We start from the raw sequence: 23961 nt of genomic DNA on the forward strand, positions 1-23961 counted from the left end.
CTCTTAAAAGTGTGATGTGTTCAAGCTCCAGCAGCTTGAAAACTCAAGTGGATCATCAAAGAGGGTCACACAAGGTTGTGATGAGACACAAAGCTTTTGTTTCAAATACAAAGTGAAGCTGTGAGCGTTGCTAGTAACAGAGAAAAGAGCTCAAAAGGTGCAAGGAGCTTTGCATCATGCTCGTTGCTATGGAACTACCCAATAGCATAGCCAGCTAACTTTAAAGGGCTTAATGTTGTGATGTAATTGCAGGGGCAGCTGAACAAGTGGGACAGGGACCACAGATTGAAGGTTTAATTTTAAATCAGACTCTGCTGCTGTTGCAAAATGATACCAGGAATTCAATTCACAGTTTGAGAGGAATTCAATTAAATTTGACCTGGCTTAATTTTTTCAAATCAGTTACTACAGCAGTTGTAGTCTATGGATCCACACTTTGCAGAAACCATCGAAAATGTATCAAACTTACATACAACACATCAAGTCAGACTTTAAATGCAGAATTTTTCCACCTTTTAGTGTAACAGGAAGTGCTCTTAATAATGCACTACAGGCAGATTTTTTTTGCATTCACTTGATGATCAAGAGGTTAAAGGATCAGTTCACCCAGATTAGAAAATAATATGTTCCATGTGAAAGTATAAATCTTAAGAAGGGGTCACAAATATATAGTTGATATATAATTGAAAAACATGCCTTGTATGTATGTCTTTTCATGGTGATGAAGGAACATGTCACCCAGTGCAACAGTGCTGCTCAATGATGTGGTTTTAATGGATACACAAACAGTTGGAGTTACTGGGATACATTCATTGTTAGTTTTGGTCCAGTCATGGTATTTGTTGTCAATAAAAATAAAATAAAATACATTTTAAAAAATGAATAGAATATCATCAGCCCCAGCCTTTGAAACTGATCCTTATGTTCTTGTGTAAAAATGCATTTTGGTCATACACTTGTACCGTCTTATAGATGTAGAAACTCAGCTGCTTCCACAGTGATAAATATTTGAGGATGTTAAGTGTTTATTGATTTATTGACATCCTTTTTATACATGTTTTATTTTCACCATTGCCTCTCTCTTTCCTTTTTGTTCTTGCTTCATGTTCTTTTACTGTCTCATGCTTCTACAGATGCACTAGTTAGTGGGACATTTTTGTACCTGTGCTATGTCTTCCATTTATTACAGCAAATGTAGACATAGTTGAACATTTAAAATGTGTTTTAATGAAGAGATGTGGTGGTCCTCCGACCACCACTATGCCATTAACCACAGCACAGTCAATGAAGCTATTATCCCTTTGTGATGGTCTGCATAGTTACCCTGTTAACAACTCAGCTGATAGTCAGCTGTCTTTTGTGTTTGTCACTGGCCTCTACTTACTCTTTGACTTCTTTCTGTCAGAGCTTTAAAAATCTCCTCTCTCATATGTTTTGGATTTGTGTTGCAGTGTAGATGGAGATGTCAGCAGCTGCAGGTGGCCTGGGGATGATGTCTGGTCAACATCAGCGCTCCCGTACAGTGAAGAGGAGGAGGTGGGGAGGTTTGAGGCAGCAATGGAAACTTCTGGGCTTGTTTGAGATTGATCAGCAGCATGAGTTCTACAGCCTGACCTGCATGATGAAGGAAGGACTGGCAGCAGCCATCCAAAATACCATCGACAATACACCTACAGTGAGTACAGATCAGCAGAGGCAACAGTTTAATCATCATGGTGTTTAAAGTCTGCCCACTTAATATTCAAATTAAAGTATTGAGGGTCAAAAGATTACAGACTAAAAAACTGAAAAGTAACCAGTGTAGTGACCTTCTAACAGGTGGAATGTATTCTCTCCTAAATTAAGGCACTCTGAAACCTTTAGTGAATGATTGTATTTGCTTCAAAATTCATACCCCTCAGAGTCATAACTGTACTGAACACACAAACATGATACACGTTCTCTAGTGTCTTTGTAAATTCATGATTTATCTACATTATCAGCCTCCACTCACCTCTGTTCTATTCTAGCTCCACATTATTACCATTTATTTAGTTGTCTTGCAATCTGTGTAAAGATTGTGAAAAATGAAAAGTATTGTGTTTTAGTGGTTCAAGAGGACATCTGAATTAAAGTGTGCTTCATGTTTAGAAATAAAGCTGCAACATTAAAATGTTTGAAAGATTTTCAGAGCACCAACAAGTTCACATACTTATGTCTGGGAAATGGCATCAAGATGGCTGCACATTCTTTTTACATCTCTGTCGATATTGTGTCAGATGCAGTCATTAAATGTCAGAAAGTAAGAAAAGCTAGGTAACTCTGTGATGTAACTGCAAAGGCACTTGGCTCTACTCAAAACAAGGCCAGGATGTGTTGCTGAGGTTGCTTGTGTGGCAAGACCATGACAAATTTTTGTACTGTTTTGCTCCGCTGTGACAAAAAGGTGACTAAATTGTAATTACAGGCCTCTGTGTTGACAGTGTTGGAAAACAGCAGCTAAAACAGCTCAAACTTAGTGTCTTTGTGTGTGATGTGTGTGCCACATGTGTCAGATCAGGGGCAACAACATGCCCCCCTACAAACCCTGGAAGACCTTTTTGATTATTCTTACATACAAATATAATTTTAAGGGATTAATACTTAATTAGACCCCACTGACAACTGATATGTCAGCATGGACAATATTATTAGCCAACATTTTGTAATCAGATTTTTTTGAGGTGCTCTTTGGATGGGATACATGTAGAAATAAAAAAAATCAAGAAAACTCCAAGTCGCCCTCCTTTTTAAACAATTAAAATCCCTTCATTATAATGAACACGGTCATATTAAACTTAAAAACAATCTCTGACACGTTTTGGAATCGAGCCTTTGTCAGGCAGCCAACCACATCTCATAGAAAACTGGTCCCTTTCTCCAATAAAAGTCTTCCATTAGATAGGGTGTAGCCAAATAAAAATAGATTTTGGCCCACAGTTTTTAACAAAGCTGAATTAAAGAGCAACAGAGTGAATATAAACAATGTCAGTTGTTACAAAAAACCAAATAATGTCTGCAAATAATAAATGTTTACATAAAAGCAGTAAAATCTAGATCCTCATTTAGACCTGGGTGTTTAGTAACCTGTAATTTGGTGATCAAAAAGACTTCCCTTGACTCATCAGTAGGTCATTGTCCTTGCTTCCCTTGACCAGTTTACTTGGACCACTCTCTATAAATGAATGAGGAGATGTTCCAGCAGTCCAGCTCTTTCCATAACATCCAGCATGTATGAAAGATGTTAGTCATTGCCAGCCTTTCCTGTGCTTACTTACATTAGGGTAGGTAGAAGTAACATTCATTGTACAAAGTGTAGTGGTGTACCACAAAAGAAGTTCCATTTTACACACATAACTATAGACTGCATTTTAGACTCTGAGAACTATCAGTGCTGTTCGTGAGCACACCCAGTGAAGAAAGGCAGATGAAGCTGCTGCTGCTCCTCTGCAAGTCTGACCCTGTTGACATTATGTCACACACTACAACTATAAAACAAAACAATTTGAGACTGATGCACATGAGAAATAAAAAAAAAAAATTAAAAAACAATAACATAGCTAAAATAGATACAATAGAATAGAATACAATAAAATAAATGATTTAATTAAAATAAATAATCAAATAAAAAGCCATGCTAAAGAGGTGGGTTTTAAGTTTAAAGATATCAGCACTGAACTACTGGATACTTGCACACTGGTCCAACAGCTCTGAGCTGCATAAAAGTGTAAAGTTTTTGTCCTGCTCTTTGGACCAACCAATAGACTTGACCAAGCCCATGTGACCAAGTGCTTTAAAGACAAGTTAAAGGATTTTCAAATCAACAGATAAACTGAAAGGTAACCAGTGTAATGACTTTCTAACAGGTGAAATGTGTTCTCTCCCTCTGGTCCAATAGTCAGCCCTCAGCAAGAATCCTGTCATGAACAAGGCCTTAAACGAGAGAGTGGTATGCAGTGTCCACCCTGCTGCTGCTGCTGAATGAACAGTCCCAGGGCAGTTCAACAGACAGCTGTATGTTGCTGCTTCACCCTAATCCTAGTCAGACACACTGCTGACTCAGCATGCTGATGCACGAGTGTCCTGTCTGTTGTGTAGCCTGTGTTGTGTTATTGAGTCCTGACAACACAACACACACCTTTACGTATAACATACGGTGGCGGTGTTATAAAATAAATACCATATAATTGATTAAATGTTTTTGCCATCAATGACAGTAATGGCAGATATGACAGATAATTTCAGACCTTAACTCTCCAGGTTCCTGCCACTTAGAAGCATATACATTTCATGTACTTGAGAAAGTATGTAGACACCAAAACATTACACTCACATCTCATTCCAGCACCATGGATGTTAATGGAGGCTCCCTATAAGAGTTTCTACTGTTATAGTGACCATACTATTTTTTTTTCTCTCTTAATATGCTCAAAGCTAGCACCTACAGACCACAAACACTTCCACTGGATAAACTCTGAACTGACCGAGGTTCTGTCCAAATAAAATGTGTTGTCCCTTCCTTTCCTTAATCTGAAATGTTGTGTTTTAACCTTCAGGGCCACCATACTGAACACAGTGTTATGTTCATTAAAACCAACTGAAATGACTTTTGCTTTGTGACATGGAGCATAATAATGCTGGATATGTGCATTTATTCTTGATTTTTAGCTGTGCCAGTGGAATAGTTCTATTGATGGCAGTGTTATCTTTCAGACATTTTGCGTTGACAGGAATAATTCAGAGTCGAAAGAACTGAGGCAGACAGACAGTGCCACCCTGGTTGCATTTTCTGCAACCCGGACATTGAACTGTTAGCTGTGGGGCTACATCAATAATGCATACCCAGGGAGTACTCACATGCCATCTTGGTTGTTGTTTACTTCCTAACCAGGCAACCGTGTGTGACCTTTGCATATTTGCATTTGTACATTTTTCTATTCACATTGTGTGTTTTTATTGTTATTACTATTTACCATTACTATTTTTGCATGCTGCGTGCTTAGCTATTGTAAAAAAGCAATTTTCCTGCAGGGATCAATCAAGTTATTCTGATTCTGATATTACTCCACTTAAGTCCAGAATGAAATTTTGTACAAGCATTCATATTGTCTTTGGTGATCCACCAACTTTTCCTCTTGTGTTTCCACTAATCCTGTGAAATATCATGGCTGCCATCAGCTTACTTCAGTCTGCCACCAAGCTGTAGTTGGGAAGTTGATTGTTTTTCAGTTCAGCATGGATAAGATGTGATTCCATCTCAGAAAACAATGAAAACAAGGGGCTAATATATGTATATATATATATATATATATATATATGTGTGGGTGTGTGTGTGTGTATATACGAGGGGCCTTCAAAAAGTTTGTGGGAAAAGGACAGTGGTTTAAAAAATGGTTTAAGTTACGATGTTTATTTTTGCATTGCAAGATGGAGTGGGTTCCAGAAGGGTCAACGGTGAATCAACATTATTACAAACAGGTTCTACTGTGAGAAAACATCTGAAGAAAGAGACCACAATTGTGGAAAAATTGTTTCATTCTTTGTCATGCTCACACTGCGCTCTCGGTAAAGCAGTTTCTGGCCCAAAAACAAATCCCAGTGCTTGATCACCCTCCATATTCACCTGATCTAGCACTGTGTGATTTTTTCCTTTTTAAGATCTAATCTGTGCTCAAAGAACACGTTTTGATTCTGTGTCAGAAGTTAAGAAAAGAACGACAGAGGTTCTGAGACAATTCTCCTAAGAAGACCTACTGTACTGCTTTAATCAGTGGAAGACCTGAATGCAGCAGTATGTTGATGCAGAAGGAGAGTATGTTGGAGGAGAAAGACATTGAAAAATGTTTATGTTCAATAAAATTTTATTACAGCTTTAGTCTTGTTATTCAACAGCCATACCTTATATTTGTGTGTAAAAATGTATTTTGGTTAACAGATAATTAGCTTTCTTACTCAGTGACATCTTTCCTCTTTCTTCAACTCCAGAATGAGGTGTCAGATGATGACTTCAGATTAGAGGTCACTCAGATTCACAAGGTAGGTGCATGTGTCTGTGTCTTTGTAACTAAATTATTGCGCTGAATGCTCCACCCACATATTTAGCTGCATGTGTATCTGTGTCTGTAGGATTTTACAATGGAGACATTTGCAGGCCCGGTGTTTGCCAGCCTACGCAGCTCTTTAGGAATGACAGAGCAGGAGTATCAGCAGTCACTCTGTTCTGAAAACTGCTATCTCCAGTTCATTAGCAACTCCAAGAGCAAGGCTGACTTCTTCCTGACGTGAGTCAACACACAACAATTGTAATTCACTCACACACGTAATTGTTCAACTGTTGTTATAAGAAATTAACTTTTATTTGGAATTTAAATCCTATTTGCCTAAACTCAAGCCCAAAAGTCACAGTATATACTATAACTCTAGACCTAACATATTTAGCTTACTTCAACCTGCTGTGTTCCCCATAAAGATAGCTGTCATGACTCTCTACGCCCTGCTAACCTTGCACCTGCCACCTCCCTTGTAGAGATTTGGAGAAATGAGGACTCATGCTAAGCAACATATATCAAGGCAAGCTGCATTAGTCCCCTGCAGCTGTGGTTTTCACACAAATCATTTCAATTGCTTGGATCTGACCAAAAGAAGACCATTTTGTTTGTTTACATGTGTGAGGCCATGGATGGCTTTCCATAGAGCACTGGTGCTAGAGAGGTCATAGCAAACAGATACCTGTAAGTTACCAAACTTCAAGAATTGAAAGACAAAATACACACCATTCAATTTTCAACCCTACTGCTTACTGATAGAGACTCTAGCTATGGCTAATTGCTCCTAAGTTCACCAAAACACAACTCAGAGGAGCCTTTTTATTTTTGGATGTTTTGCTTGTTTTTTTATTTTTATTTATTTATTTATTTATTTATTTTTACCAAACTAATTATCCAATACAACTTTAACCTTTTCTCCCAACTACCATTGTAACTTTCCATCATAGTGTGTACAGAAAAAGGTACACCCAGATGCTAGAGTCTATTCTGGCAGGTCACACCTCATGTAGTGCCTCACATATTGTTTTATGTGTTGTCTTTTTCTTACCGGATGGAGAGCTGAGCATTTGGTCCAGCTAGCCTCAGTTTTTTCTTCCAGTTGGTCTTTGGAAGGTGAAACAAAGACAGCAGGATGACACTTTGATATGCACTGCAGATTCATTGTTGTAGTTACACCACTGGAATTGCTATCATCCGTGGTCACATCTATTTTCCAAGTCTGGTATGAACCTCATTCAAAATCCCATCAACATTTCTTTTTTTCTTTTCATTATGCTAATAACTAACAATCCAGCCTTGTGGCTTACTTCATATTTTTAGACAAGGGTGGTAGTTTCTTTTAAAAAAACAATAATATTTTTGTTTATTCAACATCTATGTTTGTTTGTTGTTGTTTTTTTTTTTTTTTTAGCAGAAGTGATTCATGAAAAATCTAGTTTGTTTAGAAAGCTATAGGAGCCTCCCTGGAACTTTCCCTGACATACAGTGTTTTGTGAGTCCTCGCTTCCGTGAATCTTTTCAAGTGAGATGATGAGTGTGAAGTTAGTACAGCAGTGTACTATTGTGCAAAAGCTGCTTAATATTATCTTACAGTTTAAGAAAGCAAGATGTTGCAATTCAGAATCAGAATCAGAATCAGACTTTATTGCCAAGTAAGTTTGCACATACAAGGAATTTGTCTTGGTATATTGGTGCTAAAGGACAATTATAATAAAAAGAAAAGAGCAAAAAGCAAAAAGCAAAAACTATATTTACAGGAACATAAGTAAAGGAGCATAAATATACATAATTAAATTAAAGTGTAAAGTGTAGAGTGCAAATGTTTGAAGGTGGCAGTGATTGTCCGGGGAGATGTGTGTTAATGTAACATGTAGTGGGGGGTGGGGGGATTATAGTCTGTGACGGTCTGTGTGTGTGTGTTGGGGGGGTGGGGTGGGGGCTATGTCTTGTTGAGGAGCCCAGTTGCAGAGGGGAAGAAACTGTTCTTGTGGCGTGAGGTCTTGATTTTGATGGACCGCAACCTCCTGCCAGAAGGGAGTGACCAAGAGTTTGTGACCAGGATGGGAGGGATTGGCCATGATCTTTCCTGCTCACCTCAGGGTCTTGGAGGTGTACAGGTCCTGGAGAGAAGGCAGGTTACAGCCAATCATCTGCAGCGTGTTATCCGCAGACCGGATAACACACTGCAGTCTGCCTCTGTCCCTGGCAGTAGCAGCAGTGTACCAGATTGTGATGGAGGAGGTGAGGACGGACTCAGTGATGGAGGTGTAGAAGTGCACCATCATTGTCCTTGGCAGGTTGAACTTCTTCAATTGTTGCAGGAAGTACATCCTCTGGGCCTTCTGACAGGGGAGTCACACAGGATGATGGGGGAGGGTGAAGCTGTGCTCTTCCTGAAGTCGACAACTATCTCCACTGTCTTCACAGCGTTGAGCTCCAGGTTGTTCTCACTGCACCACATGACCAGCTGGTCAATCTCCCTCCTGTAGGCAGACTCATCCCCCCCAGAGATGAGCCCAATGAGGGTGGTGTCGTCAGCAAACTTCAGGAGTTTGACAGACTGGTGACTGGAGGTGCAGCTGTTGGTATACAGGGAGAAGAGCAGAGGGGAAAGAACACAGCCTTGAGGGGAGCCGGTGCTGATGGTCTGAGAGTCAGAGATGTGTTTTCCCAGCTTCACATGCTGCCTCCTGTCCAACAGGAAGTCTGTGATCCACCTGCAGATGGAGTCAGGCATGCTCAGCTGGGAGGGCTTGTCATGTAGCAGTGCTGGAAGGATGTGTTGAAGGTGGAGCTGAAGTCCACAAACAAGATTCTAAATCTGAATGACAAATTCTATGACTATATCCAGTATGCTGTGTTTAGTATTGGTAAATCTCAGACAATATATAGAATAACAATTTTTTTTATGATAAAAGAGTTAGAGTCTGGGGATGTTGTATTATTAACAGGATGGATATGTACTTACTCTGTGCTTTTCAATTTCCAGAAATGATAAACGCTTCTTTTTGAAGACCCAGAACAAAAGGGAAATCAAATTCCTTCTGGCCAACCTGAAGATCTACATGGAACATCTGAGGACATACCCACATTCACTGCTCGTCAAGTTCCTAGGTACACATTACACAAATATGTATGATGATAAACTTAAAAAGATAATTTGACTTAGATATCTAAACAATAGTACAGTACATTAGGACTAACTAACCAAAATCTACATTTTTTTTTCATGGACAGAAATTTGTATTAATACTGATGCATTTTATTATAGACTTATTTTTATATTATGCACAAGTAGATGTTATGGACTATCAAAATTAGTACAAATATTACTATTAAGTAACTAATTATTACATAAATTAATAGGATTTAATTTACATTAAATCCATCTTGGGGCACCAGATAGTCAATTCATTAAATCTGTCTCATATACTAATTATTAATTTGAAACCTTGATTAATAATTAAGTTACTAACTAAAACCAAAATTACTGTATCAATAGTTGATGGATTTGGAGTTCTGCAGCATAGAGGTTAGCAATACTCACTTTTGTACAATAATAAAAAGACCAGCAAAACTCTGTGTATTCAGTATTCAAAAGTATTTATGTCAACACATACCAAATGAAATGACAAAACACAAACTCTAACCTAATCTACCAACACTATATGTGGATGTGTGCATGTATGAATGTGTATGTGAGTGTGTGTGTCTGTGTAAAACAATAAATGCTAACAACCAGTAACCTGACTATAAACAGACAGTGCTCAAGTAATAATTGAATTAAATCAATACATATACTGGCAATGTTGAAAAGCCCTATGCTTAGCCAAGCTGTGCAATGAAAGGTATGTAAACTAAGCCCAGTTATATTACCAAATTTAGGGGAAAAAGAAGATGCCTTTGGTGTGCTGCTCTGAAAAGTGCTGTTGTTGCTGTTAAGGTCGAGTAAACAGCAGTTATCCAGGCTGGGTGATTTCAGTGTCGTTGAGGAGATAAGTTCCTTTGTTCTCCTTGCAGAGTTAGCTGGTTGATGCTAACTCTGTGCTGTGGCTTTTTTTTCTGTTGGTGAACGCAGCTGGCAGACCTTGTGTCATACCTGCTGGTACTTGTTCCTTTGGTAGGCTCTTGTGTCGCTACCAAATTTCAGTCCAGTGCAGGCCTATGAGGTCAGAGAGCAGAAGAGAGAGACATGACTCTCTCAAGGAGTCCTCTGTAATAAGTAATAATACTTTATTATTATTATTATTATTATTATTATTATAAACTACTGAGAGTTACTTTCTACATTTGCTCATTTGGTTCACTTTCACTGTTATTTCAGCGTCATTTCCACCAGCAGGCAGCTATTTTCAATGACAAAGCAAGAATAAACCCACTGTACACTATCCCCTCAGCCTCAAATGACAAAGTTTGCTAGTAGCTAGGGAACATGGTGAAACATTCATAGCAACTAAGGAGCTGATGGACACCAAAGGATGAATGTTGTAATTAAATTCATTGAGTGGCCAGAAACATGAATAAAATGAATGTTCATGTTACTCTGTATTTGCTGGAATGTGTAAATAGCCAACTGGTGGGCGACATGCTCACCATAACTACATTATCAGATGATAATATGTCAGATTAAATGTTGCACTGGACTGAGTGATTTCTTACTGTTTTTTCAAGGTGTTCACAGGATCAAAATCCCACACAGACGGAAGGTACAGATCACATTTTATTACTGTTCTATGTGGCACTATAATTACCGGATGTTACCTAGAATTATAGAATTTTCTTTGTCCCTTGTGCTTTTGCAGAAATACTTCATTGTCATGCAAAGTGTGTTTTATCCAGATGATCGAATCAATGCCAGGTATGTTTGGTTTGGTAGTTCCCAGAAACATAAAGCACAAGTAATATTAGTAACAGTGCAGCCTCTTTATATGGTATGATGTGTGTTTCTTGTTGCCAGGTATGACATTAAGGGCTGTGAGGTGAGTCGTTGGACGGAACCTGCACCGGAGGGAAGCCAGATTATCGTGGTTCTCAAAGATCTCAACTTTGAAGGCCAGTATATCACTCTGGGTAAGCGAACACAATGTGATATTTATGTGTGCTGTGTGTGTGTCAAATGCCAGTGTGTAATAGCAGTAAGGGTGACATAGTTACACCTCCCATCAGGCTAGTCAGTGAATTGTTTTTACAACTGTGCCAAAATGCGTGCCTCTATCTTAAATTTACCATGTGCAAACATCCAATTCAAATAAATATCATTCAAATCAAAATTAAATGTCAGTAGTAATATCTATATATTAAGGGTTAGGATTAGGATTAGCCTTTATTGTCTTAGGTATCCAAGAAGCATCAGTGTCACAGCAACATACAATCTCTCCACATATGCACGCATAGTCAAAGTTACAGACAACATTCAACATCAATAACCACACCTGTGCCCTCTTGACAGTTCCCCAAGTAAAAGCCAAAGCAAATACACACACACCCAATTCATATCTTTCCACTCAGTAGTACTTCAGTGGTACTTGGTACCAACTCTGTAATTTCTGCCTGAAGGCATCAGCTCATACTTTGTGAAAGATGTGGTCTAGGTCACAGGTCATCTTAAGGCCCTGCTTTCTCACTGTCTCCTCAAATATCTCCTGAATTGAAGATGGGGGCAGTATACCAGTTATTTTTCCAGCACTTTTAATCAGGTTTTGGAGTTGTGATTTGAGTTTACCAGACAGGTTGCCAAACCATGTAGCGATGCTGTAGCAAATAATCAATTCAGTGGTTATTAAACACGCTGTACATGTTTGTAGTCGTGTTTGAGCTGTAATGTTAAATGGTGTGTATGTGTGCAGACCAGCAGCGGCCCTGGCTCCTGCGGCAGGTGGAGATCGACACACACTTCCTCTGTAGGCTCAATGTATTGGACTACAGTCTTCTCCTGGCCCATCAGCCCTTACACCACGATGAGCGTCACCAGAGTCTTTCCTTTGCAAGTCTCATCATGAGAACCAAAAAGTCAGTGTCTTTAACTTGTTTTCCTGACATTTGGCTTCCGCCACTACACAACCCTTTCCTGGTACTCATGACTGGCCTGTGATGCTATTTTCAATTACCTTTTCATTTACAGTGCAATTAAACTATAATCTGTACCAGTTTGTCAGTGCATACCATTGTAGTGGGGAAAAAATAAAGTAGTCGTTCAGTGGAAAAATAACCAATAGCTATTTATTGTTTAAATGACTCATCAAATAACATAACAAAGAGTCTACAGTCATGCACTCTGTGAGGCTGTACTTAGGCATAGGGGTGCTTTAAGTTAAATTATTTGTTGACTGGTCAGCGGAAACTAACCACAGCTGTGCGTTGTTACTGTACTATAATATATGGTTGGGCTGATGGCTGACAGTCATCAGGATGTTGATCTTGGCATTGTGATCACACATACATATATACAACAATTCCAGTATCATCATAAATCCAGCCTTTAAAACATAAATATTTGCATCTAAAGTACCACAAATATTTCAAATAATGATTAGCCAAACACCTGCACTAAAGGTTATTCAAGACACGTGGCAGACACCCCAAGTCAAGGCGAAGGGGTTTGGAGACAAAGAGGAGAAAGTCCTCATTCTGGCCTCTACTTCTAAACTAGGAGGCAATACCTGCAGTAGTATACTGAACTATCACTTGGTGCCTCCTTGTGGAAAGTAGGGAATATAAACTTGCAGTTTCCAACAGCCACCCCCAGATTTGTGCAGCAAATAATGTTTTATACAACTTTATTCATCTGTGATTTCAGGGAATGGGATTAATCTGGAAACTGGGAGTATGTATTCTCAACCCTGAATAATAACCTTAGCATGGTGAACCTTTCCATCCTTTCCAGGCTAGGTTTCAGTTATCCTTCCAATGGGCCATGATGCTTGAGGATATTTGGGGTCAACTATCATCTCAACTTGATCTGATTCCAAGTTTGTCTTGTAAGTCTCCCATTTTTTCCTGGTGTAAAGGATTGGATCCCGTATAACTGGATTTTGTCATGGTCAAGGGTCTTCTCTCTCCAAAGTCCCCCTCCCACTCAGATCATCCCAGCCACTGTACTTGGACCTTGACTCCATCTATGCCACTTTGAAAGCTTTTGGGAGTGTTTTACCCTGTTTTATGTCATCAACTGGATTATTCTTTAAGTCAGCATATATTCAGCTCTTCATGCCAGTCACCCTGAATATCAGCTATTTTTGTGCCAACATCTTGTAGTGACAGGACTAAAATGTTATCCATGCTAGGACTGTTATGGAATCTGACCATAGGGTCATTGACTGTAGTTGAATTGTGAGCGAGGAACTGAGAATGTTAGCCAGCTGGGTACCAGATAGGGCTGCACATAGTTCAACACAAGGAATAGATAGCTGGCTGTACGAGATCTAACCATAATGAGGCTAATGTGGGTGTGGTGTGCATCTCTCCAACCTCAGTGGATGAACTCAGTCACTCGATGCTGGACCCAATTAATATTTCACCCTCGGATACCAATTTTCATTGCATATGCAGTGAAATGTTACATTGTAGAGGCCAGGTATGATAAAGAAGAGGAGCTGAAACACAATCAAGCTGAGGCCAACAAAACATGGCAGACTACAGTAATGAAAGGAACTGATTTTGATTGGTGTTATTTTAGCCAAGCCATTGAAATATAAAAAATGTTAAACGAATTATGCAGTAATCTTAAATGATTATGAATTCAAAATACTCTCTCCCACTCTGATTCGTATGGCACCATTTTCACCCATGCTTCAAAGTTAAACTTGGTACTGGCTCTGATCTTTAAAACCACCTTGTGAGCAGTCCATCCAGGAAGTGCAGAGCACCTGCACAGTAAGGTGCAGATGTTCTGTGGGAGCCAGTCAAATTTAAGGTCACAACACATCAGTTTATTTATGCTCAGCTATCCCACATTCCACCTCAGAACAAAGTATGCAGACTCACTCACGACTGAAAAGTCTGCAGCAGTTCTGATCACAGCATTAGTGCACACTGCAGGATGGACAAATTGTGTTTGAGATGTTACTCACCATGCCATATTGGTGCTAACCATAGCTAGTCAGTTCCTGCTCAGTCTCCAAACATGTGCTGGCTCCTTCACACTCAGGAGTGAGTCCATGGCCACTTCTCTGCATGCAGATCTTGTACCTCAGCTGGGGGAGGCGATAGTTGTGATTGGTGATTGAAAATCCCCTACAGACATTGTACAGTGCAGTAATTGGGTGTGGTGGAAAGCAGACAGAGCCAGTGGGGATATGTGAAATGACACTGAATCTGACTACCTTGTCCCAATTTTGTTTGTTGACTTACAGGGGGATGAGCTGGTTGTAGGCATCAATCTGCTTGAACCAGTCATCATCTGTTACAGGTGCTACAGCAGCGTTAGCTGAAGGATGTATATTTATAGTGTAGCTGCAGCACAGAGCATGGTATGGTTCAACAAAAGTACAGGACGTTGATATGGGGGTGAAAATGGTCATTTGGAAGTGAAGTCAGATGTCTTCTTCAGAAAAGGGACATATTTGAAACAGAAGGAAGTGGTGCATTTCTGAAACAAAGGTGAACTGATATATGTCTGCACTTTTCCATTACACTAGGTACACAAGGTTTTGCTACTGCCTCTGGTACAACTGTCTTCATGCCTCCTCAGGTTGACCCTTTTGAGTCATTGAAATTTTTTTTCAATAATTCATCTGGATTTAGGGAACAAACATCCAGTGTCAGAGTTATAGAATGAATTTTAGTTGCAAGTTATCCACTTGCACCCCAAAGTCTCCTCCCAATGGGATGTGCCTGGAAAACCTCCAAAGGGAGGTGCCCAGGACACATCCTAATCAGATGGCTGAACCACCTCAGCTGGCTCCTTTCGATGCTAATCAGCAGCAACTCCAAGCCTCTCCCAGATGTCTGAACTCCTCACCCTATCTCTAAGGCTGAGCTCTGCCACCCTGCAGAGGAAACTCATTTCAGCCTCTTGAATCCGTGATCTCGTCCTTTGGTCACTACCCACAGTTCATGACCACAAGTGAGGGTTGGAATGTAGATCAACTGGTAAATCCTCTTCACCACAACGGTCCAGTATAACATCTTTCAATCTCCCACCTCTCCTTATTCTCACTTATGAACAAGGCCCCAAGATCCTTGAACTCCCTCACTTGAGGCAGCAACCCTCCCCCCACCCGGAAGGAACAGCCCACCGTTTTCCGACAGAGAACCATGGACTCAGACTTGGAGATACTGACTCTCCCGACCGCTTTGCATTTGGCTGCTAACCGCCCCAGTGTGCGCTGGAGGTCTTAATCTCATGAAGGCAACAGAACCACATAATCTGTAAAAAGCAGCAATGCTATCCTGAGGTAGGTTCCCAAACCAGACACACTCCTCACCCCGGCTGCACCATGAAATCAAATTGGCAGAGTCCAACACCCATGGAAAACATATCTGCCTTTGTGCAAAGGATGCAGACACAGCTCCCACATTGATTATATAAGGACCTGATGGCTCACTTCAATGGCCCTGGTACCCCATAATTCTCCAATTCCACAAAACACATGTAGACTGGGTGGTCATACTCCCACTCACATTCCTGCAGGGGTAAAGAGCTTGTTCACTGTTCCATGGACAGGACAGAATCCACATTGTTCCTTCTGAATATGCAGTTCAACAATCACTTGGTGCCTCCTTTCCAGCAGCCTGATGTAAACTTTCCCAGGGAGGCTGAGTAGTGTGATGCCCTGATAATTGAAGCACCCTCTGGTCCTGCTTTCTGAGAATGGGAACCACCACTCCAGTCTGCCACTCCATTGGTACTGTTCCCGACCTCCTTGCAACATTGAAGAGGCGTGTCAGCCAAGACAACCCCACAATATTCAGAGTCTTCAGTATCTCAGGGCAAATCTCATCCATGCCAGGTTGCTTGCCACTAAAAAGCTTATCTCTGCCAGGGATATTGATGGGGCTTCAGACTCTGCCTCATCCACAGAAGACATCTTGGCAGAGTTTCAACAATATCCCCAGTCTAGGTCAGCAGTTCTCCTCCCCAGCTAACCACAGCCTGAGCCAAGCCCTGCTTTCCCACTGAATGGTTTGCCAGAATTTCCCTTAGGCCACCCGAAAGTCCTTCTCCATAGCCTCCCCGAACTCCTCCCACATCTGAGTTTTTGCTTTTATGACTGTATAAGCCCTCCTGGCCCCCCAGCTTCATGGCCTCCCTCACTGTTGGTGTCCACCAAACGGATTCTCAGATTGCCACCTCGACAGGCCCTGAAGACCTTTCCCCCCACACCTCCTTCAAGGATCATTTCAGTGCAGGCCTCTGCTTCATGCAGACCTCATGCAGGTCAGAGGCTTTGTTTATACATTTGTGGTAGGGTGATGAGGAAGAGATGGAGTTTTGAGGATTTTATATCTAGGTATGAAAAGATGAAGGACCCTGGGAGACGGTGCTCAATGGCTCTCCTTTGTCAATGGAACAAAAGATGCCATTTTGTCCCATCTTCCATTTTGAATGGACTGAAGCTCTACAGACCCCCTTTTGGTGTCAGAATTCCTCCCAATGTATGAGCATGATGTATAGTCCATAGTTAAGAATTCATTTGTCAGTCCATTTAAGTTGTAACATTAAACTGGGCATTTTGTCCATACTGTCAATCTTGGCTAAGCAAGGACAGATTGCAAACTAAATCCAGATAAACAACAATAATGATGACATAGTATAAAATGAATGTTGTTGGTCATGTTGATATTTTAAGTTGGGAGAGAGTGGCACCTAGTGTGATAAGGTTTGACATGTCCAACATTGTATGTAATGTTCTAAGCTTGTTGGAAAGGGCATTTGTAAGATTAGCTCTATAAGATCATAATAGTGTTTTTATCTAACAAAACCGTACCAAGGAGTTGATCCAAGTGTACTTGCTGTGGCGTTGAATCAGAATTTTGGCTTTTTGCAACAATTACTGAAATTAGAATTTTCCACTGTTGCTAACAAGCTCAAGTTTGCCTGTGTAACTGCAAGAAAAGTAAGATGCTCTGAGCTAGCATCTGTCTCACTGTCAGTACTGTGAGGAGCTCTTGTGCTTTCAGTTTTTTTTTTTTTACAGGTGGCTTCGAGATGTGGGTAGCAGGAGGCAGAGAGGTACTCAGAATCACTGTCACTGCCTAATGGGTAATGACCATCTTCTAAACCATGGTCATCTTTGCCATGGATGAAGATTTTGCAAGAACAAGAAGGTGGAGTTTTCTTCCAAGCCTGGTGCATTTCTGCCCTGAAGCAGAGAAACAGTAGAGGGGAATTCTTCTATAAGGGCTTGACAGAGCTCTTTGTAGTCATTTCTGACACTGGGAGATAGTGACTGTATAAACCTATACACAGCTTCAGAGTTTGTCTTCCACACAAGTTTAACTTTTTCCCTTTGGGTTGCATGGGGCAAGTCAATTAAGTTGCAGTCTAATTATCAAAATGTTCAGCGTTCTTAGCTATAAGCTCACCTAAAAGCGGGGGGGCCTGTGAGGTCCTTTCGGATGAAGGCAACTCTCGGCCATTATGGGCATGTACATCATATACTAATGTTCTCTCTGGTTGAGAGGCAAGGACTGAACACCTGTCATGACTTTCATGGTAATGCAGAGAGGAGGGCTGCTGGAAGTGGCTGAGAAGAACAAGGAGCAGAATATCTATTGTCTATTGTCTGTATCATAGAGATGAGAAGTCAGGTGGCTGTGACTTCATTGTCTCGGTGGAGGTCATGGAGCTGACTTCACTGCTAATGACATAGGGTCAGTTGGGAGGAGTTTGTGAGTCTGACGAGATGAGGAGATTAAAGTGAGGCAGTGGGCAAAACTCTCAACCTATAGAGCTAGAACAGTGAAACCTTTGACACTGAAAGTAAATTTGGCATTGAAAACAAAACCTGAACTGAAAAAGAAAACACTGGCAATAAAATGTTTGTATTGTAGAAATTGTATTGGCACTGAAACAAGTATTGCCACTAGAAAAAATATTCACTGAAAAATAAAACAAAAGCATCAAAAGATTAGTTTTACCATCTTATAATCTTCTTCTATTTAGATTTTTTTGCATTATAATGTATAGATTTTTCTCTTCATGTCTGTCGCCTTTCTTTTTTTTAAATAATGTCAGTATTTCTTTCAATGTCACTGGTTTTCAGTTTCAACTTTTTGTCACTTTTTTGTGTGAAGCGGAGGGGCAAGGAGTGCCCAATCTATATATAAGCTACATATCATTTGTGTTCTCCGCTGCGTTGTGTGTCTTCACTGTCTTCACTCCACTGTCTTCACAGCATTGAACTCCAGGTTGTTTTTACTGTACCACGAGGCCGGCTCTACGCAGGGGCAAGAGTGGGCAGCGCCCCCTCAAATAAATGTCTTGCCCCCTCAAACCAAAATTTTAGAAGTTGAGAAAGCACATTTTTACTATACTCACAAAATTAATACATTACAAGTTGACAAAATTATCTGCAGTAGCGGAAAAAAACACCGAAAAGGGACACGAAGACGATATAGTATCAGCTTCTTCTCATCTCTCTGTCCCTCCGCTGTGTGTGTATTCACAGGCTGGTCAGCGCACACACACACTCCTCCCCTCAGTCCTCAGTAAACATCCAATCACTGTTAGCATGCAAATGAGCCAAGGCGTAGCTGGACATTGTGGTGTCAGGTTTCAGCACGGCATTCTGTTCTATATCTGTTGTGTTTTCTAAATTAGTTTGAGAAGTTTTTTTTTATTATTATTCATAAGACTACTTTTCAGTTTTATAAATATTGATTATTGTGTGTGAAGTCTTATTTTAGGTTAAAATTTATTTGAGAATTAAGCCATCCAGTTAAGATATATGTTATGTTGTTGGTTGATAAAATCTGGATGAAGGATATTTTATTTTATTTTATTCTATTTTATTTTTATTTTTCAGTTTTCCCCCTTGAGGGATTGCCACCTTATTGTGGTCAGGGGGTTTGCGTGCCTCAGTGACCTTAAGAGCTATACCAGCAGGAGCTTAGTTTTCAGGTGGGACACCCAAGTTGGACAGGTCTGAAGGTAGAGGCCTGACTAAGTGCATTCCACTTCTCTAGGCTGGGGTTGGACACATAGCTAACAACCCAATTCAATGAAGAGAACATGTTACTATAAGCACAGGGGAAAAAAAGTGCTGGAGCATGATGTGTACATATGATGCCCCCTTCACATTTCTGACTGCCCCCTCATATATGCCTGCCTACAACCAGCCCTGCTGTACCACATGACCAGCTGGTCAATCTCCCTCCTGTAAGCAGACTCATGCCCCCCAGAGATGAACCCAATGAGGGTGGTGTCATCAGCGAACTTCTGGAGTTTGACAGACTGGTGACAGGAGGTGCTGTTGGTGTTCAGGGAGAAGAGTAGAGGGGAGAGAACACAGCCTTGAGGGGAGCCAGTGCTGATGGTCTGAGAGTCAGAGATGTGTTTTCCCAGCTTCACATGCTGCCTCCTGTCCGACAGGAAGTCTGTGATCCACCTGCAGATGGAGTCAGGCACGCTCAGCTGGGAGAGTTTGTCCTGTAGCAGTGCTGGAATGATGGTGTTAAAGGTGGGGCTGAAGTCCACAAACAGGATCCTGGGGAGTCCAGGTGCTGCAGGATGAAGTGGAGGGCCATGTTGACTGCATTGTCTACAGACCTGTTGGCTCTGTAGGCAAACTGCAGGGGGTCCGGGAGTGGGTCAGTGATGGATTTGAGGTGGGACAGCACAAGGCGCTCAGATGACTTCATTACCACAGAGGTCAGGGTGACGGGTCTGTAGTTGTTAAGTCCTGTGATCCTTGGTTTTTTGGGGACAGGGATGACGGTGGAGGCCTTGAAGCAGGCTGGCACATGGCATGTCTCCAGTGAGGTGTTAAAGATGTCTGTGAACACTGGAGACAGCTGATCAGTGCAGTGCTTCAGGGTGGATGAAGAGACTGAGTCTGGCCCAGCTGCCTTGTGAGGGTTCTGTCTCTTAAAAAGTCTGTTGATGTCTCTCTCCAGGATGGAGAGGGAGACTTTGGGCTTGCAGTTAGTGATCTGCCTGAGCCCTCTCCAGACAGAAGCAGAGTCACCTACTGAGAACTGGTGTAGTTTCCTAGAGTACAGGCATTTGGCTTCTTTCACCACCTTGCTGAACCTGTACTTTGACTCCCTCAACCTGTCTCTGTCCCCATTCCTAAACGCTTTCTCCTTCTCCAGCCTTAGCTGTCTGAGTTTGGCTGTGAACCAGAGTTTGTCATTGTTGTAACTCAGCCTGGTGTGTGTGTGTGTGTGTGTTATAAGCATTGCTTATGGTGGTGTAACAGTGATCCAGAATGTTCTCCTTTCTGGTTGGGCATTTAATTAACTCACCAAGGACAATAACTAAGGAGTCCGGGTTTGTCCACTCCACACACAGAATCTGGTCAGCAATCTGTGGGGTCAAGTGCTGAGGGGTGTGCATGATGATGCTGGCCACCGGGGGGCATGACTGACATATGTTACTGTTTAAGTGAAAGAAGTGTGTTTTGACCAAGGTCACAAATAGTAATGTCAGTAGGCTACTGCATCACTGGAGTTAGTTTAGGTGGATTTTTGGTCAGCAGGGGATGCTAATAAATCAGTTGGTGTTTTGGTTGTTACTACAAAAAACAGAGACACATTTCAAAAGAAACAAAAACAAAATAGAGACAAAGGGAAAAAGGCATATTTAAAGAGAATATTGAATGTGTGTGTGTGTGTATACACACACTTTTTCTTTTATATCTTTCATCTGTAGTCAGATGAGTACGCCCTTGTTACTTTCACTGATTCTTCTGAGGGTTTGCTTCTCTCACTGGAAGTTATGCCATGAGTCATAAAATGATTTTATATATATTAATATTTTAATCCAGTTTGATCTGTTGTGCTGATAAATTGATGTATAATTTAATCTAGTAGCCTGTAAACAAGACGAATCAGTGAGCTCATGTTTATTCACTCTTGTAGATGGGTTTGACCCCTCTCCAGTTCAGACAGTTTTCCATCCGTTCTGAGACAGGTCAGGCAAATCACAACCATTTAAAATAGGGCAGGTTTGATACAGTGACTGGAAGAGGAGAGTGGAAGACGAAAAGAAGGATTTTGGCCTGCTTGGAAATAAAAAAATAAAATGAACTGAGAGGTTCCAGACTCATTGCAGAAATGTGATTTTGCCTATGTAGGCAAAATTGTGACACATGCTTATTCTCTTCCCTGTGACTGTCGTTTTAGATCTGTGAATCCAGGCTACAGCCCTGTTCATACAGGCACAGCTGCTGTCCCTGGGGAAGTGCCAGAAGATGATTCCATCTTACTTTTATCTGAAATGGACAGCAGGTGTTTGAAGCAACCACAAGAAGCAGATGCATCAAGTGGAAGCACTCCTCAAATGTGCCAAAAGCATGCTGGGCCAGACAGTGATGCAACTGAGCTTCCTGACTTCAGGGCCCAAAACCGCCGTTTACTACCTAACTTAAAGAATCCTCTGCATGTCATTGATGGGCCTGAGCAGCGTTACTTCATTGGCATCATTGACATTTTCACAGTTTACAGTTTTAAGAAGAGGCTTGAGCACTGGTGGAAAAGGCTGAGACATCCAGGCCGGTCTTTCTCTACTGTCAGTCCACAGACTTACTGCCTCAGGCTGTGTGAGTGGGTACAGGACCATACTAAATAGGCCATGGATGAGGGATGGAGACTTACCACCAACTCTCACTGAGCATGTCCAAACAACCAAATGGTCAACTGAAGTCCACACACATGCACATACATGAAACAAGTTTACCTGCTGTTCCATGGTTCAGATCCTTTCATCTTTCCACATGCTCAAACACAAGCCTGACCTCTATGGTGTTGTATTTTTGTCTCATTTCTGAGTGTCCAGTAAACCCTTTGAGCAAAGAAAAATGTTTTCTACATTTTATATTTTGTAGAGAAATTATTATCATGCAATACAATGAGACCAATGATGCACAAACACAAAATCTGCTCTGCACTCACTACATTTATTTGCATGTTTCCTTTCTGCAGAAGACATGTCCTACATAGCCCTTTCTGTAAAAGAGCTGAATAAACAAACCAAACTGCAATTGTGTTTAAACCCACTTTGTGCCAGAATTAGTTACCATTCCCCTATAGGGCAGTCAAAACTGTCAAAACTTACAGACAGCAATTTGATTAAAATTTCAGCATACTGTAACACTTTTTTAGTAGGTAGTTTACTTAAATACTGTGATAAAAAAAACATGCCACATGCGACACATCATAAAGAGGATAGGGAAGCCTCTTGTTTCTGATGTGCCTTCATAACAGAAAAACTTAGCATTTCAATGTAAATGTTTGCCTGCATGTGCTTCCAAACCCTATTTCATTGTCATTTTCTTTACAGGGTTTAATAAATATTGTACTTCTACCTTTTTTGCATTGCAAAGGCAATGTAAGCACACATGGTCCGTAAGTTTGATTGTAGTTTAATATATATTTTTTTCCCATTTTTTCCATTAGTGTTCACATAAAGGTAGCTATATGTTTTTAAAATAAAGAAGTAAATAACTCAATAAACCACAGGGCGCAAAAAAGGCAAAAGGTGTCCCGATAGGAAATGGTTCTTGTTAGAGCGGTTGAGACTTCAATTTCTCCTCTTCTTTCTTGGGAGACAGCATTTCTTCATTCTGAGGTTATCAAGCGTCCACAAGCAGTGATAAGGGGATTTTCACACACTGCCCGCAATTACATCACCTACAATAGGCACAAGGATTCCCTTCGGCTATGTACTTTCCATACATCCTGATTGTTGATGAACATTAGAATTTGACAAACAGCATGCAGTGTTCAGCATGGTCAAATTATGTCTGACGGATAGAGGTTCCAAGTCTCTACGACCTTCCGTTATGGAGTTATAGTCCAAAATGTCCCACCATAGGGAATGAATGGGGTGGTCAGGGAGTGAAATTTCCAACACTCTTATGGTAAATGGTAAATGGACTGTACTTATATAGCGCTTTTCTAGTCTTTTCGACCACTCAAAGCGCTTCACACTACAGATCACATTCACCCCATTCACACACATTCATACAGCACATGTATATACAAAGTGCTTTTTCTATACAGTCACACACATTCACACCCCGATGCACACACATCGGAGGCAATTTGGGGTTCAGTATCTTGCCCAACCTCCTGAGCCACAGCTGCCCCCTGGGCACATGGGTGTCCCAGGGGAAGTGTTTAGGTGCGCGTTCAGGTCATTTGGAGTCAATTGATAGTGGTTTGTTGGATATAGTTTGGGCAAGTAGGTGGCACTAAAGTCATGGATATTGCCCAAAGGTTGGTATCAGCATGTTGGTATAAACAGAATAAAGGTAAGTTGTGTGAGTTTGGTTGAGTTTAGGCACCATCAAGGGAGTGGTTAAGGTTAGTATAAAGGTATGGTTCAGGTATATAATAACAAGCAAGTAACTGTACTTAAGTGGAACTAAAGTCACCTATCTAAGTAACAGCTGAAATAACACAGCAGGTATGTGATAGGAAGCAAGTATAACCAGAATGAAGGTAAATAGTGGGATTCTTCGGTTTGACCTCTGTGATTCTTTGGGGTGTCTATATGGGCGTCCACCCAGCAAAGCATACCAAAGAGGATAAAGTTCTCCTTGATGGAGCCACACCCCAAAGAATGACAGAGGTACACAAGCCCCCATACCACGCCAAGGCAGAATCCATATGGGGCAATGTTTTTTGTTTGTTATGGTTTATTTATTTAAAAATATATATATGGGGGGGGGGGTTGGAAGCCAAGAGTACAGGAAACAATGAAAAGTAGAAAACTAGAAAACAACACTTT

General features: G+C 40.9%; 1 protein-coding gene across 1 annotated transcript; it reads left to right on the forward strand.

Moving 5' to 3' along the window:
• Positions 1-1295: 1295 nt before the first annotated feature.
• On the forward strand, positions 1296-22573 carry pip5kl1 (phosphatidylinositol-4-phosphate 5-kinase-like 1). Its single transcript, XM_018699169.2, has 9 exons — positions 1296-1675; positions 6004-6054; positions 6145-6299; positions 9055-9179; positions 10737-10771; positions 10868-10923; positions 11023-11135; positions 11912-12074; positions 21354-22573. The coding sequence occupies exons 1-9, from the start codon at positions 1457-1459 to the stop codon at positions 21796-21798; spliced, it is 1362 nt and encodes a 453-aa protein (XP_018554685.1). The 5' UTR covers positions 1296-1456; the 3' UTR covers positions 21799-22573.
• The last annotated feature ends 1388 nt before the right edge of the window (positions 22574-23961 follow it).

This window comes from Lates calcarifer, linkage group LG9, assembly GCF_001640805.2.
Source record: "Lates calcarifer isolate ASB-BC8 linkage group LG9, TLL_Latcal_v3, whole genome shotgun sequence".
In the NCBI taxonomy this organism is placed as follows: Eukaryota; Metazoa; Chordata; class Actinopteri; family Centropomidae; genus Lates; species Lates calcarifer.